The sequence below is a fragment of the Rhineura floridana genome, chromosome 5 (assembly GCF_030035675.1).
Source record: "Rhineura floridana isolate rRhiFlo1 chromosome 5, rRhiFlo1.hap2, whole genome shotgun sequence".
Classification (NCBI taxonomy): Eukaryota; Metazoa; Chordata; class Lepidosauria; order Squamata; family Rhineuridae; genus Rhineura; species Rhineura floridana.
The window spans coordinates 77605836-77625235 of NC_084484.1; the positions used below are offsets into that span (position 1 = coordinate 77605836).

A 19400-nucleotide genomic window follows, 5' to 3' on the forward strand; every position below is an offset into this window, starting at 1 on the left:
TAAGTATCCTGTGTGGGCACTAGACAAGGCTATAGCTGGCCCTACCGTTAGACAAAATGAGGTGGCCTTCTCAGGCAGCAGATACTTGAGGGCAGGGGGCAGTGGCAAGGTGCTGGAAAGCCTGAACTGTGTCATGGGTCCTGTCCTGCACCTAAAGGTAGCAGGCTAACTTAGCTGTGCAGTCGAGGTTAATACAGAGTTGAAAAGATTTAATTGCCAGTCCTAACAGCTTCTATACATGGAACAGGGCAGGGTGGTGGTGGTGCCACCATTTCATTCCTTGCCTCACTGAGCAAATGCCTTGAGTTGGAGTATCCCGATTCCTGCTATATGCAGACCTTTCCTCTGCACACATTATAATTATTGACATTTTACCAATTTAGTATAAAATAACAATTATAACAGAAGTGTATCCCAAAAAATCCCATTTACTTAATGTAAGAGAAAGAAGCTAATTTTACATCATGGTTTGATATACTGCAACAGTATTTTAGCATTTAATAAAGGCAAGCCCTATTTCTTTTGAAATTAAACACTCTGCACGAAGCTACCTACAGTTTACATAAATAAATTCTCTGTGCAAACAGTTCTTACCTGCAGTATTCAGAGTTTCAACTGAAGATGCATCTATTAATATAAAATACAAAAGTAATGCAACATGCATAAATAAGGAAAAGTAATAAAAATAAACCTACTCTATGTCAAAAATATTAATGAAATCTTGCCTGTAGCACTGTTAGGGTAGGTGACAAAAGTGACAATGGATGAGTCTGCTGTAAGTGAAGAATTTTTTTAATTAAATAAAAAATAGAGAAGCATAAATAATTAAAAATGTATACTTTTCATGCATAAACTTGGAAATTACTGGATTAAATTATGCTTTAGAAACAATTTTGCTTATTATCTGTGTGCTATAAACTGTTAATTTGCTCTTCATGACTAAGATCCAAATAAATGAGAAACAAGTTCTGTGAACCCAAGTGTATTTTAAATTTGCTTTCCTCAAAATTCCTGGGAGTGTGCCAAGCTGCTTTTGAAACTGTGGGGAAGTTTCAGAAGCGGTTTGTAATAATACACATGGATCTGCTTTTCAAAGAAACCAAACTTCTACAGAACTATTGGAGTCCCTTGCATGAGCTTAAGCAGTTCTTTGGATCTCCTACAACAGGTTTTTACTGCTCATACTACAAAGAAGCCATGCTGGGATAGCATGCCAAGCAGCAAAGATTTTCTAATATTCTTTGATTTCATCACACCCTGAAATATACTGCTGTCTTTTCACAGCAATCTTTGATCACAAGTTTTATAACTACTGAACTGCAACACAACTATCTGTATTGCACCAGATTTCTTAATAAAAATAAATATTATAAATGGGAATAAAAGCAATGAGAATGCAGCACAATAAACATCATCCACAAAGAGCTTGAGAAAACTATCCTTTATGAGCCAGCTTGGGGATCTGGGAAGAGAATTCTCCAACTGGGGCACTGAAAGACCTCTCTTTGGTCTCCACCCACCTAATTTCAGAATGTGGAAGCACAGGAACACAGCATCCAGAGCAATCACCTCTGATAAAAAGTGGTCAGGTTTATATAAGAAAAGACAGCCATCCAGATACCAGAATCCATAAGAACTCTCCTTAGTGCTACAACAACTGACCTGCCTTGCTCCGTGGGCTCCTCTGCTGGACTAGGATAGCACAGGTATAGCACTATAACACCACATGGACATAATATTAGAGTAGTACAGTGTAATAGCGCTATACCTCTATCTCATTTTGTTTAAAAAAATCTGGAAAAGGGATTTAGCAATAGTTAAAAAACAGGAAAATAAAATGACACCTACTGCAAGGGTTATAGTGAATCTGTGCTGAGATGAAAAAGAGTTATAGTGAATCTGAGCTGAGCTGTGCTGTGCTGAGCTGTGGGCCCTACCCACAGCAGCTATGTTACACTCATTCATGTAATTGGATGTACACACAAAAAAAACACAATAGTTGTGTTTGCCACCCTGGGCAAGGATGGAAGAAAGGGTGGATATAACTTTAATAAACAGTAATAATGGAAATTGTGGAAAGTCAATTGCAATTCTGCTTGTAGTTTACAACATAAAAGCAATGACTAGGTAGCACTAGAAGCCATCTCTCTGGGGAAGCAGCCTTACTCCTGTGTCTGTTATCAGTGCTTCTTTATCACTTGCAAAGCTTCCTTCATCAGTAGTGTAGTGCCAAATTCAGAAGTGCAGGATCCCTTCATGATAGTTACAGCCACGCCCCCTCCCATCACCCCCCCTTTCTGCTGCTGGGTTGAGAATTAGATCCTTGTTCATTCTTTTCCCACAACAGACATCCCTAGGAGCCAATCAGCATGAAAGGGAAGAGTGTTAGCTACTAAGAAGAGTCTTCTCAGTGGCTGACTCACTTCCTTTCACTCTGATTGGCTCCAATCATCAGGAAAGGACAAGGATGCATGTTAGAAGATACTTCTCAGCGGCTAACACACTTCCCTTTCATGATTATTGGCTCATAGGAGACATAGGGACCTTGCTGGGACCCTGCTCCCAAAAAGGTAAGGGGTCTAAGACCCACCATGTCCCTGGACAACTACACCCCTGGCCCTCATACGCTACATTATTTATTTATTTATTTATTATTTCATTTGTATCCCGCCCTTCCTCCCAGCAGGAGCCCAGGGCAGCAAACAAAGCGCTAAAAACACTTTAAAACATCATAAAAACAGATCTTAAATACATTAAAACAAAACAGCGTTAAAAACATTTTTAAAAAAACAACTTTAAAAAAGGGTTAAAAACATTTTAAAAACATGTTAAGCAATTCTAACACAGACGCAGACTGGGATAGGTCTCAACCTAAAAGGCTTGTTGGAAGAGGAAAGTACATAAAATATAATACCAATTATAACTTGGATTGTGATTGTCTATAGCTCAGAGCTATTTGCTTTTCCAGAGTCTTTGCTAACACTGACACTTCAATTAATTACAAAAATAATAATATATAACAATAGGTAAACAAATAACATGGTTAAAAATTATTTATTCTGGGACTTTCCACCAATATTCAATAAAAAAGAGATCATTTGCAGGAGAAATTGTTACTGGAGCAAATTATTATATACTAATTCCTTTCAAGACCATACATGCTCCTTCTTTGTGAATCCTTGGGTAATAGCTACACACATCTAACTCATGAGTTGTGATGACTGATAAATTATTTCTGTTATCGAGTTGTATAATAAAATGTGAAACATCCACACCCATGTATAGGACCACATTTTAATTAGGCTGATACAATATACAGTTTGTAATAATTAATACATCATGAATCAGTTGTTTCTTTCATCTTGATTATGGAGATTATATTTTATGGTACTTTTCTTGAAGTAAAAACTAAAACAAAAATAGACATACCTGATGCAGTTATTGGAGCTTTTCCAAGTCTTGATGAGAGATGCATGGCATTACCTGAATGGTGGACAGTTTAATACACTTGTTAGGCTAAATAAAAAGTTTTTTTTCTTTAAAACACAACACAGTTCTTCCTGTCCAACAATATTTAGCTACTACAAGAGGGCAATACGGAACTATTTAGAACATACTGTAACTGCAAAGAAATTCTATGAAACTTCTACTGGAAGCACAGAACACACGCAGAGAACAGTGTGGGTACATATCATGGAATAATACAATGCTTACTAACAAAATTATGTCTTGTGTTTAAAGGCAGAGTGATATTCAGGAATTACACACAAGTTGCCAGTAGAGTTTTATACCTTAAAAAGAATGCATTCCCTGATAGCTATTGTTTCATATGCGAGAAAACATTTCATATTGAGAAAACAGACTTTCATATTATTTATTAAATTTATATCCCACCCTTACTCCCAGAAAGAGCCTAGGTCAGCAAACAAAAATACTAAAAGCACTCTAAAACATCTTAAAAACGAAAGACTTTAAAATGTATTAAAGCAAAGTATCTTTAAAAACATATTAAAACAAAACATATTTTTAAAAAAACTTTAAAAAAAACTTAAAACATCTTAAAAAGCTATTCCAACAGACTGAGATAAGGGATCTATTTATTGTTCCCTCTAATTCTTATTTGTTCTAGAGAAAACAAAGGTGTTAATTGTGACAAAATTTTACCTACCAAAAGTCAAAACGTATTGATCTTGTTTTAACATAACAGTAACCAACAGTATAGTGCTGTGATGCAGGCATTGAATAAGCCTCCGGCTCATGAATTTGCTTCTCATTTCGTTAACCACACTAGGTCATTATATCTGAACTGAGACAAACTGATTTGTCTGAATTAGCCAACTTCAAACCATAGTTTATGATTTCTACAAAAACCTAACTGTAATTCACAGTTTGGACATAACAACAGATCATGGGTTGTTTAAAATAGGAATCAAATGCTTCTAATCTACTCTCAGATATACCAGAAGAAGAGAAGGGAGAGGACAGTACATGAGTCCAAGTCTCACTTAGGCTCAGTCCTATCGTGCTAGACTTTGGTTTAGTGTTACATATAAATAAGGCTGCTGACCATGTTACATAAATTGATCTGGTGTTTAAAAAGTTACAGTATCTTAAATACTGTTGCATGTACTCCAATCTCCAAGTGGTGAGAGACTAAGGATTCCAGCACTTATCCAGGATTTGGTTTCCTTGGAAGGAAGCTCACTGTGGTGTCTTTAGGAATATGGGTTTATTTACACATATATACAACCTGAGCATGAGATGGAAAGGGCTCACAGCATTAACACTCCAACAGATCTTGTTTCCCCATTAGGTTTCTAGGCTACATCTACTTTGGATTCAGCACAGAAAGCAAGACTCTCTCTTTCCACCTCAGAGATCAGACCAAAACTAAAACATGGAGGCTACCTATTGGCCCTAGCTGGGGGGGGGGGGACAACCCTCCTCAGGGAGCATCCCTGGCCATTTGTTCCTATAGCAACACTTCTGCTCTTGACCAAGTCTTTAGGCATGTAAATTGGGTACTTGACAGACTTGGCTAGAACCAATTACCCTAACAAAGGAACTGGTTTGATCAGTTCAGTGGATTCCTTTACTACAAACTCCATCTCTACAGTCACAAACTTACAGGCTTGGAGGGGGTCCACAGGCATCATCCAAACCAACCCCCCAATCCTATAACAATGCGTATTGGATTTTTTAAAATGAAAGTTTATTAAGGTTGCAAAACTATGCACACTTTCCTGGGACTAAGCCTCACTGAACTCTATGAGATTTATTTCAGTGTAAATAAATATAGGATTATGGTGTAATTTTTAAAGTAAATATTTATTTACTACTAACATTTATATTCCCCCACTTCTATAACTAATACTCTAGGTGAGTAAACAATGATCCAATAAAACCACAATACATTCAAAATAAAACCAATAAAAATTAATGAAAAGAAAAATAATCCTAATCAGAACAATAAAAACAGCAGTGTTCCTGCTACATGCTTGTTGTCTAAATTCTGCAAGGCAAAATAACAGAACAATCCGAGCCCCTCTTAAAACAAGCTGTGAAGGGTTTGGATTGAGCAGAGACATTCTTCCACTTAGCTCTCCTGGCTAAGCCAACCTCCCACTAGCCACCACCAACCTCCCCCTTCTGCCTGCTAAATGTGAGGGTAGGTGGGAGGCCTCCTGACAGTATTCATGCCAGTGGAGCCTAGCAGAAAGTCCCAAAAAGGAACATTCCAAGGGTGGAGAGGAGGTGGGGCTGAGCTAGATCAGGATCCACTGGATTCTGAGCCAGACTTAAAGCCATCACCAGCCACATCAGGCCCAATCCAGATCCAATTGCTACACCAGTCAGGAGCTGGCACAGGGATCAGGCTTGATTATCCTCTCCTTCAGCTTCCACAGCTGCTGTCATGAGCAGCCAGACTAAGGATGTGGCAGTGGCTGAGCTGCTCTGCGGGCAGGCAGGCAGGTTAGGATTGCAACCAAACTTAATGAAAATGGAGACAAAGATACTGAACAAAAATTTCCTTGAGAAAATTTACAGAAGACCACTACTATGTAGCACGAGTCTTTACTTTTAAGCCATACTCATTGCAGACTTAATGCTAACTTAACAGCCAAGATGTGTTTAGCAATGAGAGTAGAAGTGTGTGAAATTTGGGGAAAGGAAGAACCTTAACATGCATATTAGGAAATAGATGCCATTAGGAGCTAAAAGCCTCTAACTGGAATTTACTGGACTTCATCTTGCACTCTTTGCAGTCTGTACAGACGTGTGGATTACAAATTATTTCCTGCAATTCTCTATAAAACATTTTTTTCCCTCTGTATCTATGTGCACATACACCCACCAACTTTGGAGAAGACTTAATCATACACTTTCACAAAGCAGAAGGCCGATGAAAATTATGCCACATCAAATGTAGGGTGTCATAGGGCTGTTTATTGTTTTAGCAACAACTAATTAACATGGTTATTGGCTATCTTTCTGAGATTTTTCACCATGCATTTAATGCATTTAACATTTAATGTGTTACATCTTATATGGCATCTTAAAGGATCCTAATATACACATCTCCACTAACAGGCCTAATTTCATGTTGGGTGATAAAGGAAAAAAAGGGGGAAACGGGTGGCAGAAACAGAGAGAGAGAGAGGAGGCGGCAACCATAAATGTTTGGTTCTGGCCCTCTCCACTGCCAAGATGCAGCCACCAAGAAATTCACTCCAAGGGAATGTGTCCCTAGACAAAAAAAAAATGTTTAGCTACAATAAAATCATCACACAGTGAAGACATGCCAGCCTTGTTTTATACAGCCATGAGAGTAGCTGTATACTATAGTCAGCATGAATTTTTCGCATTCCGCAATGTTAAATTGAAAATATCCCCCCATGCCATTCTGAGCTTCCCATAAGCTCATTTCAAAACACAACCTTACAAAACTTACTGTTCTGAACTCAGAAATGCTTGCTTAACAACTCTCTAAATTCTCATGGTGATACACGAAACAGTGAGATAGAATTGAGAGTTCAAAGTGTAAAAAGAGAGGGGGGAAATCCAGACCCCTGTTGGACTTTTCTCTGTCAGAGTTCTCATAATTTGTTGAAATTCAATAAAAAACAGACATGTTCACAGAGCACCTGTAAATCCTATTACAGGCCTTGCCCCATACTATGACCTTCATCTTCTGCAGTTTAAAAGTTTATTTATTTATTTATTTATTTTATTACATTTTTAGACCGCCCTATAGCAATAAGCTCCCAGGGCGGTGTACAGCATAATAAAACAGGTTAAAATACAAGTGGATGTAGATACACAATAAAACATAATTAAAAATTTTCAATTTTAAATTCAAATTTTAAAATTTTTAAAATTTTTAAAATGCCTGGGCTCAGAGGTAGGTCTTTACCTGGCGCCGAAAAGATAACAAAGAAGGCGCCAGGCGTATCTCATCAGGGAGGGCGTTCCATAGTTCGGGGGCCACCACTGAGAAGGCCCTAGCTCTAGTTATCGTTCTCCGTGCCTCCCTATGCGTTGGGACACGGAGAAGGGCCTTCGACGTCGAGCGCAGCGACCGGGTAGGTACATAGCGGGAGAGGCGTTCCGCCAGGTATTGCGGTCCAATGCCATTAAGGGCTTTATAGGTAAGAACCAACACTTTGAATCTGGCCCGGAAACATATTGGTAGCCAGTGCAGCTGGGCCAGGACAGGTGTTATATGATCAAATTTTTTTCTCCCAGTAAGAACTCTGGCCGCAGCATTCTGCACCAGCTGAAGTTTCCGAACCGTCTTCAGGGGTAACCCTACGTAGAGTGCATTACAGTAGTCCAATCTAGAGGTTACCAGAGCATGGATAACTGTGGCAAGGTTCTCCCTATCCAGATAGGGTCATAGTTGGGCTACCAGCCGAAGCTGGTAGAACGCATTCCGTGCCACCGAGGCTACTTGAGCCTCCAGTGACAGGAGCGGATCTAATAAGACCCCCAAACTACGGACCTGCTCCTTTAGGGGGAGTGTAACCCCATCTAGGGCAGGTCGGACATCAACCATCTGGGCAGAGAGCCCCCCCACCAACAGCATCTCAGTCTTGTCAGGATTGAGTCTCAGTTTATTAGCTCTCATCCAGTCCATTATCGCAGCCAGGCAGTGGTTTAGTACATTAACAGCCTCACCTGAAGAAGATGAAAAGGAGAAGTAGAGCTGCGTACATATTGCTGGAAACGCACTCCAAATCTCCTAATGACAAGTCTGACTGATTTTTAATTAATTCAAGAAATTTAGCATTGAAATCCATGATAAAGCAGATTCACAGATACTTGGCTAATCAGGGGACCACACCCATGCCAGACCTTTATTTCACTTTAGACAGTAATGGCTTCCCCCAAAGAACCCTGGGAAGTGTAGTTTGTGAAGGATGCTGAGAGAAGACTCCTATTCCCATTACGGAGCTCCAGTGGCCAGAATGGTTTAACAGTCAGCTGCTCTGATTGAAGCTATATGATTGCACCAGAGTAAATCCCACTGAACTCAATAAACATGCAAATGAGCAAACCTGCCCTTCTCCTCCCCTCCCCCTCCTGCCTGTTCCCGTCCCCCTCCTCCCCTCTGCCCTTCCTCCCCTCACTCCTCCTCCCCTACTCCTGCCGTTCCTCCTCCTCCCCCAATGGTCAGTTTTACCTATCCTAAGCATGACTGCAGGGGAGTAAATCCCACTGAACTCAATAAGCATGCAAATGATCAATCTATTATCAGCAAACTTGCACAGGATCCCATTTCTCACTTCCAGGATTAAAAAGCAGAAAAATTCACTAATAGGCAAAAAAACCTTTGCGGTTTAAGAACATACCTATAGCCAACAGATATTTCTTTCAAACTTTAAAAAGGAGGGAAATTGGGCAGCTTTACTGAATGTACCAGGAAGCAGGAGATCTCACCTCCTCTCTGAGGTATTGTACTGCCCTACAAATTTGTCAAAATGCAGACACCATATGGGTTGGTCTTTCACAGTCCAATCCACTTGCTGTATAGCTTGGAAAAATTTGGTACATGTGCCTCTGAGCATATGGTGAATGGTGGCAACACCTGCCATCTCCAAAGATGGAGAATTACATTTTTGTATGTTTGTTGGTGTTCTTCATACTTTGCTTCTTTCTGGTATTACTACTGTTTCCATAGAGAATCTAACCTAGAAAATTGTATTTCTCTCATTATTCATCCTAGAAATCTGTGTCAAATTTATTTTTATTAATTGTTTATTAATTAATTGACATGTGCTATGCTGATCTTGTTTTAGTAGGGAGGAAGCAACAATATTAAAACAGTTGATATACTTCAGATAATCACTTTAAATATGTTTGATTTACTTTGCAATTGTAATTTCCTAGTAAATAATTTTCTTTTGCTTCGTTCTGTGAATATGTGAAGTACAGCAACACTTTGCAACACTAAAAAAACTCTAAAATCAATGTTAGTATAATGGCAGTGACTATTCTGCAGAATAGTTTCCAATGGACACGAAGAGTGTCTCAGTTTGCACAAGATAAAACAATGGGAGGGAAAACATATTCTAGCAAAATTCTAGGTGTGCTCTATGTTTTTAGTTGACCATGCCCACCGTTCCTTAAGTGGAGTAGTTTAAGCATAGCAAGCTGAAAACATGCATCTTGGAATGACCAAGTTTGTTTTTTCCAACAGCTAGAGTCATTGCTTAAGTAGCAGCATAATGTAATCAGTCTGATTTACATCAAACTGCAGTTTCAGATTTAACTGTTAATGCATCCAAAAAAGAAATAGAGCATAACCTCCAGTTTGAAACACAAAAGGATGACTTCACCATCATATGACACTGACCAATAAAAAGGCTTTGAAATTAATAAAAAATAAATTTGACACAGATTTCTAGGATGAATAATGAGAGAAATATAATTTTCTAGGTTAGATTATCTGTAGAAACAGTAGTAACACAAGAAAGAAGCAAAGAAAGAACACCAACAAACATCCAAAAATGTAATTCTCCATCTTTGGAGATGGCAGGTGTTGCCACCATTCACCATATGCTCAGAGGCACATGTACCAAATTCTTCCAAGCTACACAGGAAGTGGATTGGACTGTGAAAGACCACCCCAAATTGTGTTTGCATTTTGACAAATTTGTAGGGAAGTACAATATCTCAGAGAGGAGATCAGGTCTCCTACTCCCCTGATGCATTCACTACAGCTGCCCAATTTTCCTGCTTTTTAAAGTTTGATAGAAATATCTGTTGGCTATAGGTACGTTCTTAAACCGCAAAGACTTTTTGCCTATTTGTGAATTTAAGCACTAGTCTGGTAGCAATAGGTAACCAGCAGCTATATGCATGGTGGCAAGTGCATGGAATTCCATGTACGTGAGTGAAAAGTCTGGCTGAGGAGGGAAGGAGCACTCTCTCAACCTCTGCAGCCTGTAAAGAAACCAAACAGGCTACAAGAAGAACGGAATTCTTCATTCCCCCAATGCCAGCCCCAGCACTAAAACAGTTTGCAGGCTACTTTGGGAAGCTGTTTCCAAGGCTGAGATGTGTACAAACACAATATAGAAAAGCTGCGTTTTTAATCAAAAATTAGTAACCAACAAATCAGGGCACACTCCTCCCCCATGCTCTCTGAGTATTAGTCCTATACCCTGTATTGTCAAAAAATCATGTGGTCAGATTTATAGCCTTTTATTCCTCCTCTTTTCAAAGTACCATATAGCTTTTATGGAAGGTATTTTAGAGCTGTAATGTTTTAATACACAATATTTCCAGTACTTGCTTAGCCAGTTATTCTGGGAATAGGCTATATACTACTGTCAGATATGAAGTCAAGCAGGGATCCCATGTAGTTTACGAACACACCTTACAACAAAAGCACACCCATATCAGAAAACAATCATATGAGGATTATTACTGTCAATTAAATTTCTATTTCAGTATGTAGAATAAAATATTCTTTCACATTTCGGAATCTAGCCATCCAGTTACTGCTATTGTTTCTTAACAAAAATGCAACAGAACAAATAGCGTAAACTGCAATTTCCACCCTTACTGATTTCCAAACATTCCTTCCTTTCCATTCACTTTTTATTCTGTCTGTCAATTTTAGATTTTGAGTCTGTGGGAAGGGAATAGACTTTTTAAAAAAGTATAATAGACCACTTAATAATTTATAAATACAACGTGGATGAGAAGGCCAGTTTAAAGATAAAGAACCATAAGAATGGAGATCTGGGGCCCTCGGGTTGCTCATCAATTATTGGCATCTGGATAGCAGGCTGAGCAGACACACAGGGTATTTAAGCACTGGGTTTGCAGCTGGCTTTGAGCCCCCTACGTGGACTGTGCAAACAGAAAATGGAGCAGCAGCAGCAGCAGCCGCCGCCCAGGGAGCAGCAGGTGAGCGAGCCCAAATGATAAGGTAAATACCCCCTAACATGTTATAACCTCCAAATGTTTTGTCACGAAAATATCGCCGCCATCTTGGCACGCATGCATTTGCTGTCTTGCTGTGTCCATGACCTTATAAGGTAATGTTCTTTTGTAACAGTTTATAACTGAAATTATGGGATGCCGAGACACGGCCTGCCCAAAGTGTATAAATACTTTCTGTTTCTGTATTTTTGGCGCGCTGTTGGCTGAGCTTGACTCCCTAGCGCCTTGCTGCAGCAATAAATCCTTTGTTGTACCTTTCTCTGGTCTGAATGTGTCTTCGTCAAGTTCCCTTAACACAAGGACATGGAGATGGAAGCAAGCCTATCTAGACACTGGGCTTTCCAAGCAATCTGTTACAGCCTTCTTTGAAGGATATGATCTATTATACGATGGGACTTTACTGTATAATTTCCCCCCCCTCTCTTTCTCTCTTTTGCAGACTGGATTGATTTGAGATTTCAGCCCATTTTGTGATATTTTTGTGGTGTTATTTATTGATACTGTTGTAGTTTTTAAATTATTATTATGTTCTGAATTGTTTTTATTAAATTGTTTTGTTCTTGCTATGGAAGCCACTTTGAGGTCACCTGGTGATGAAAAGCGGCATACAAATATACTAAATAAATAAAATAAGTTGAAGGAAAGTGGGGAAAGGCATTACATGAAAATTATACAAAATGTTCCACACCTGACTGTCTCATTTATAATTGACCAATATCTCCAAATTATTGTTTCTAGACTGCCTTTTGTAGCCAAACAAGGAACCACAATCTAAAATGTCAGAACCATACTCTGATATCTGGCATAAAAGTACTTAGAAGTGTAAATTCTATACAGGGAAATACTCAGACCTGCATTTGCTTTGTTTGAACAAGATTAAAAGCCCAGTCCAAACCCACTCCCCCACTGGTAAGACATAAAGGACTTGGCGATATAATAATTCAGTACAGTAGGCTACTTACTTCAGGTTCTTAAAGCATTTATGAGATACTCATAGGTTTGTATAGGTATATTATTTTCTGTGAGAAATCATTCCATCAAGGGACATTGCATTTCTGGTCAGATTTCGACATAGGTATATCTGTTTGCATATAAGGCTTACAGCCAAATAGGTTTTGTCTATCTATGATGCTTCCTAAAAATACATTTACACACAGAAGATTTTGTATGAATCAGCTCTCCACAGATACAGCCACCACTTCTGGAGGATTCTAATATTCACAGCAGCTGAAAAAACATGACATTACAATCATGGAAATCACTGCTAAGAAGAGGCAGCTGTATCCAAGATTATGTTAATTTATATGTACACATATGTTTCTTGGAGCACACTCAGAAGACAAAACTGACCATCTGTGGATTTTACACATTTATGGCACAAAACCAGGGTTGATCACATCAGTAACAGTAATAGGTAAGATCTGATCTAGATTTGCAAATTGTTCAAGGCTCACCAAGCCAAACACAGTCCACCAACCATCAATGGCACCTCATCAGTGTCTTGATAAAAAATTTCTTCCTGGCTAAAACAAAAAAAATGGGATAGGGGTGGAAAAGGTAGTTGCCTAGTAGGCCACAATAAATAAATTCAGTTCAGTGGATCACAGGCTGTGTAGAGGGCTGGAGTAAATTACTTTAGAGGCAACACCTATGGAAACATTTCATATTTGTACCACACAAGCACCAGAAATGCAATTCACATTTTTTTCATCTGTGTTTAAAATAATTTGCTGTAATAAAGAAATAAGTCAATGATGGCTAGTCACAGGTTAAAAATCCTACAGTTTAAAAAACATGTAAGATTAGATTATTTTAGCTGTGATTTCTCTGTTGATAAAAATCTAGTTTTATATTGTGCCCATCACCAAGGCATTTCAGCACCATATTCTGTGGGTTGCTGAAAATGAAAATAAAATTTTTTGCATGAGGAAGACATTCCACAGAATCCAGGAGTTCCAAGAGAAGAGATTGTTACCAATAAAATCCCTAATCCTATGGATTCAAAAGAACTTTGTATTTCATACATGACAACTCAACATCTTTGAGGATTCCACGGCTAGGCACAGTAATGACAGGATGAAAAATGTCTTCCTTGATCATAAGTCTGTCTATGGAAAAATACTACAAAAGAGTTCTACCTCAATTGCACAATTATAGTATGATTTTGAAAAACAAAATCAAAGTGTAAACCAGGTTTAAAGGCATGATAAACCATGAGTTTATTATTCTACTCACTGTAGTTAGTCTTTAAAACTAAAGACTGGTTTTATAAACCTATGCATAAGACACCTCAAATATGGAATTCAGATATGTAGCAGGTGCCTGTTTCTCATTGGGAAAGGTAGATAACAAGGGCCTGCCTTGTGGTACACACAGGAAGTTACCATACTGAGTCAGATCATTAGTCCAGCTAGCTCAATAATATCTACTTGCGGCCTATTGCCGAAATAAAACACAAACACCATTCATTGGGTTAAATCATGGGCCACTTTATTAAACGGAATCAATTAGAATAATGAACCTGCAGAGGGGAAATCAAGTGCGGGAGCATTCTGATGATCCAGGCAAAGCCTGCTTGCAGCCATAGGGCGACTAAACCTTGCCTGAGCCCGGGGCTGCCCTATGCCAGACCCCAGCTCAAGCCACACCCTGAAGATGTGTAGGGGGTCCAACCCGCATCACCGCCCCCCGGAGCCGTGAAACTCCGAGCGGATGAGGCACGTTGGCCCCAAAGGCGGCCCGTGTTCTGCCCCCCGGGCCGTATAGCCCTGAGCTGCAGGCCCCCGGACCGCCAATCGCCCCCAAAGGTGCCTAAAGGTGTCACCTAGCTGCCCTTTCCCTTTAAACCTTTTCCCGCACTTCTTTGCCACAAGTGACCGTTGACATATTGAAGCTAAAAACACACCAATCAGCCTATTAACCCCAAAGGCACCCGTGCTAACCCTTGACCCGTCCCCCCAACCACAGTGTGGAGTAGGCAAAAGAAACCTGCCAGCAAAGCGAGGCAGGCAGGCCAAAAATTCCTAGTCGGCCCCGTAGCGACCAAATGAATCACACTGCAGTAGAGGGAGGGTCGGGCGGGCGCCGCCAAGATTCAAAGGAGGGCGGGAGGCTGGTGGAGTGGCCTTAAATGGCCTTCAGCTGCCCCGCCTCCTTACTGTGCGTCACGACGGCGCGCTGGCGCGCCACGTGCACACGCACACACCCTTGATGGCGGCCTGGCTTCGGCAGCAGCCGCAAACACGCCCCTTTTGCCCGGCAGGTACCGGGCACGGAACGGGATTGCGGCCTATTGCCGAAATAAAACACAAACACCATTCATTGGGTTAAATCATGGGCCACTTTTTCCCCCTTATCAGCTATTGGTGAACAGATGTTCCAGACAATTCAGTGAAACAGTGGAAGAATCGGAGAGAGAGAAAAAAATCTTGATGATGACACTGAAGGCAGAAAGTGCGATTCAGGGGGTGGGTATAGGTATGTGAAAAGTTCCTTTCCTTCAAATAACCATAAGGGACCAGTAATCACATGGATGGGCCAAGCTACCTGCTGAGGAAAAGGGATTATGTCTATATTTGCAAAGACGCTTGCATACAGAGCACTGTGTCCAGCAGAGTCAGCACAATCTCAGTATTTCACTCCTCTCAGCTTCTACCATGAAATGGCTGAACTGTGCATGTTTTGCCATAGATAACACACATTTATTAGCTGTGTGCTTCTGTTCCTTGGCTTAGCGTCAGGCACTTTTTAAATTTTTTATTATTATCAATATCCCACTCTGCCGTCCAAGGGCATTCAGTGTGGCTTATAGTTTAAAAACGTAAATAACATCATTAATAATTTAAAAACAACAGCATCAGCACAATCTCAATAAAACAACTAAAGCATCAGCATTTAAAACAGATCTAAATTAACCTTAAAAAGCCAGGCAAATAAAAAGGTCTTAACCTGGCAGTGCTGGCACCAAGAAGACATTAGAATTGGTTCCAGATGCAAGCCCAAGGGGTTAAGATTCCAGAACTTGAAACCAGAGCAGAAAAGGCCCTTGGCTGGTCACCACTGCCTGTCTCAAGTCCCATCAGAAGGCATCCCAAGGTTTATCTTAAAACTTGTCCAAATTTAAGCCGGAAAAGGCAGCTCCTCTAGTACCAGGGTTCTAAGCCACTTAGGGTTTTAAATGATAATAAGAACCTGCAGCACCTTGACAGCTTTGCAGCTGTGATATCACAGAAATTTGGTAATCAAAGTTCCCAAGGTTATGGATTCAGAGTCTAACTACACATGACTCTAATTGTGTTCCTTGATATCATGTTGTGTGAGTGTTTGTTTTTCATTTAATAAGAAGTATGGGGTGACTTTAATTGGGAGCAAACGTGTGGGGAGGCGAGGTTTAAAATTCCCATCATCAATAATGAAATCTCACTCCCACACTGCAGCTAGGCTTAGGAAAAAAAACTCCAGTTGTTGCCAATGGGATCCCCCCCCCAATTCTAACCACAGTGTCTGGGGCCATTTTCATTAAGATTGTAGAGGGGAGGGTAAAACATTGGATGAATTTGTACATAACACTAAGCCAAGGCATCCCTTAGCATGGACCCACAAATCTGCTGACTCCTGGAGAAAGGATTGCAGCCGTTTTGCTCTTCTCCAGTCCTTTCAGTTCTTCATGGCACAGCAACTACATATATAATCTGAATCCAGGATCATGATTAATATCTTTCCTCACTAATTACGAGCTGCAGGCAAGGTTTGTTTTTAAAACCACTATGGTTTCTGGAAAGACAATTAGCATCACATGCAATTAGGTCTTCAATTTACTGAAGCAGCTACATGTCAGATTTTCAACATGCTAAATTGAAGCAAAGCTAAAGTACAAATGCCTGAAGACAAGTGCCCCAAAACTTTACAGGGGAAACACATGTTCTTTGTCAACTGATCATCAGGACTTACAGTACCTCAAAGCTTTCCAGGCCTCTTGAAGAGATACAGAGGTGAGACTCCCTTAGTAATCTAGGAACACAAGAAGCTGCCTTGTACCAAGTCAGACGATTGGCCTCTCTAGTTCAGCACTGTCTACACTGACTGGCAAAAGCTCTCTAGGATTTCAGACGGGACACATTCCCAGTCCTACCTGGAGATGCCGAGGAGCTTCTGTATGCTAAGCAGCTGCTCATGCAGAACTGCAGACCTATTCTTAGCACTGTGTCTGCTGGACAACGTTATGGATGTCTATGTGAGCATATAAATACCCAAACGTATCAGAAAAATCTGGGCAGCTGCAAATTTGTTTGATGTTGGGTTGTGCCACCTTCCTCATCCCCCATGCTTTCCACAAAAGTTTCAGTTTGTTTTGCATTTGGATAGCTACAATAGTTCTGTCTTGAATAATATAGGGGTACTGCTTTCCTTTCCAGCTTTAAGGTAAATGAATTAAATGGGGGATAAAAACCTTCTTCATATCTGTTATACTAGCCAATAGCAAAAACAGAGTTGTACGTTCGACAGAATGAACCTAACTTCCCTCTGAGCGTTAGCATGTTTCTGTCTCACTCTCCTGTTCCAGTGTGGCTGTGCTCCTCTTTTAGATTAACTGTGGTTAAGTGTGTCATTTGAACCCTAAAATGCTTAACTATGATAAGTGAAAATGAGTCAGCTTCATAAATGATGTTTTGAAGTTGGCTTGTTTCCATTAAGTCTAGTTAAGTTTAATCATGGTTTGTTAGTTTAGATGACATGACACATGGTGATTAATCAAAAACAGAAGTAGAAGTTTCCAAATTCCTTCTTAGTTCCACATTAGAGGAGAAAGGGGGAGCATGCACGCCTGAGGCACACAGGAATATCTTCATAAAGCTAATGCAATCACAAGATGCCACATATAGTTCAGCTTCTGGGAAGAAGAGAATGGGAGCATAATTAAAGTTGTTCTATCTTTTGTGTTAGTTTGACCAGAAAAATGGTCAAAACTAACTTATCTTCAAAATCTGTTATCAATACTTAAACAAGAAATCCATACTTTTTTTTTTTTAGCATAAAGTCTTGACAGCACATGGATGGAATAAACACTGAAGTAAGACTCATTTGCATGTGTCACAAAGGCAAGAGGGTGAGGTCTTTCAGATTACATTGCACTCTCTAGCAGAGTGATTTCAATTTATTTATTTATTTATTTATTTATTGCATTTTTATACCGCCCCGTAGCCGAAGCTCTCTGGGTGGTTTACAACAATTAAAAACATTAAAAACAAATACACAAATTTAAAAACACATTTTTTAAAAAGCAGTTTAAAAACACATGCTAAAATGCCTGGGAGAAGAGGAAAGTCTAGACAGTAATTCCAGTATGAAAAACAAACAAGGAAAAAGAAAACGGTCAAATGATTCAAGCTCATTCTTTTGATAATTTACAAAAGAACTAGGTATGTGAAATGGCAAGTATGGTATCTAGAATCGCAGCATTCTTCCCATGATTAGTCATTCTTCTGACATATATATATAGATCTTTCTCAATTTCTAAATTCAGGCGGGGAAGGAGGAAACAGCACAGAGTACTTTCAGTGTTATGTGTGCTTACAATCCAGCTGCTTGTATTAGATTTTAAAAAAACCAGAAATCATTTACCACAGACAGATGACAGCGATAATGACTCCTACTTTCATTTGCTCCCTTTTGTCGTATGCCAGGCAGAATCAGTTTACACTTTGGCTCTGCACAGAGCTTCAAGTGGAACACAAAGCAACCCAAAATGCATTTGTTTTTAATATCATTCAAATGAGCCCTACCCAATAAGCAGGTGCAGACAACTTTGGAGTTGCCTTTTCTACTGCCCCGATGCTTCCTACTGCTCCCCTCCTCACAACCCACACACATATACAATTCCCTGCTGCTTCCCTTTCTTCAGAGGAAGAGTTTCAGAGATCCAGAGATGCCACTATTTCCCTACTGTCCTTGTTCTCCATCCACAGTTCTGAGCATTAGTAACACTATACCTGCTGCAGCTCCTGCCACCATTGGTTTTTGTGCATTATTACAATTTTTGATGTACAGCTGCAATTAGAACATACACATTAAATTGTAAGCATGATATGATAAAAGGCAATGACAGGCTATGTGGGCTGGGAAAGGACAGCAGGGATGATTTGGTATTTATATACAAGTGCCCAAATATGAAACATAATGCCTATACAAATATGTATTAGGAACCATAGCATACATCTGTAGGTGCCGTTTAAGCAATGGTAACAGTTAACTCTGCTATTCCTACCTTTGGCATGGAATCATCACCTTTTTTTTTTTACAAAAAGGTTCAGCCTCTTAAATATTTTAACAGTGAATATATGTAATGGGTCCAATGAGACTTTTGAGCAAGTGTATTTACAATGGCAGCCCAAGATAGGGATGGGGTTCGCTGCCTAGTTCCGATCTGCTTGTATTCTGATAGTCCGTCGTTCTATCCCTATCCACCTTTTCTTGTTCCCGCTTGCTTTGGCACTTTCTGATTCAATCTGCTGGGGTTGTGGGTTTTTTGGCAGTGAAAAAAATTATGTAATTTTTAACATAAATGCTTATGTAAATCCATGGAAGTTAATGGATTGTAATTATGTAATTGGAAGGAATTCAGGGGGGGAAAGCTGTGCCAATTACAGCCGTGTCCCACTACAAAAAATCAGTGCCGGTCTGAAAAGACAGTGGACTGTCAGATTCAGTCAAAATCTGGTACCAAGTCCGATTTAGCAGATATTCTCCCCCATCCCTAGCCCAAGAGCATTATCCACATGATGTGGGAGAAGTCCGCAAAGAAAAGTGGGCTCTCTCCATGATCTAGAATTCTGTGCAATCAGAGACTCAGATCACGTGGAGAGCCTACATACGTTCAGCAGACTTTTCTGTTGCAGAAACTACCCCCCTCCACACTCGAGGAAGAGCACCAGGAACAGGATGACAGG

General features: G+C 39.9%; 1 protein-coding gene across 3 annotated transcripts in view; it reads right to left on the reverse strand.

Annotated features, from left to right (window-relative positions):
• The window catches only part of ADGRG2 (adhesion G protein-coupled receptor G2), a 113026-nt gene that overhangs the window by 59535 nt on the left and 34091 nt on the right, over positions 1–19400 (reverse strand). For all 3 annotated transcript variants that reach the window (XM_061627253.1, XM_061627250.1, XM_061627249.1), the window contains exons 4-5: positions 3430–3483; positions 595–627 (exon numbers count right to left, since the gene is read on the reverse strand). In XM_061627253.1, coding sequence (XP_061483237.1) covers positions 595–627; positions 3430–3483 — 87 coding nt within the window. The remainder of the gene's footprint in view (positions 1–594; positions 628–3429; positions 3484–19400) is intronic.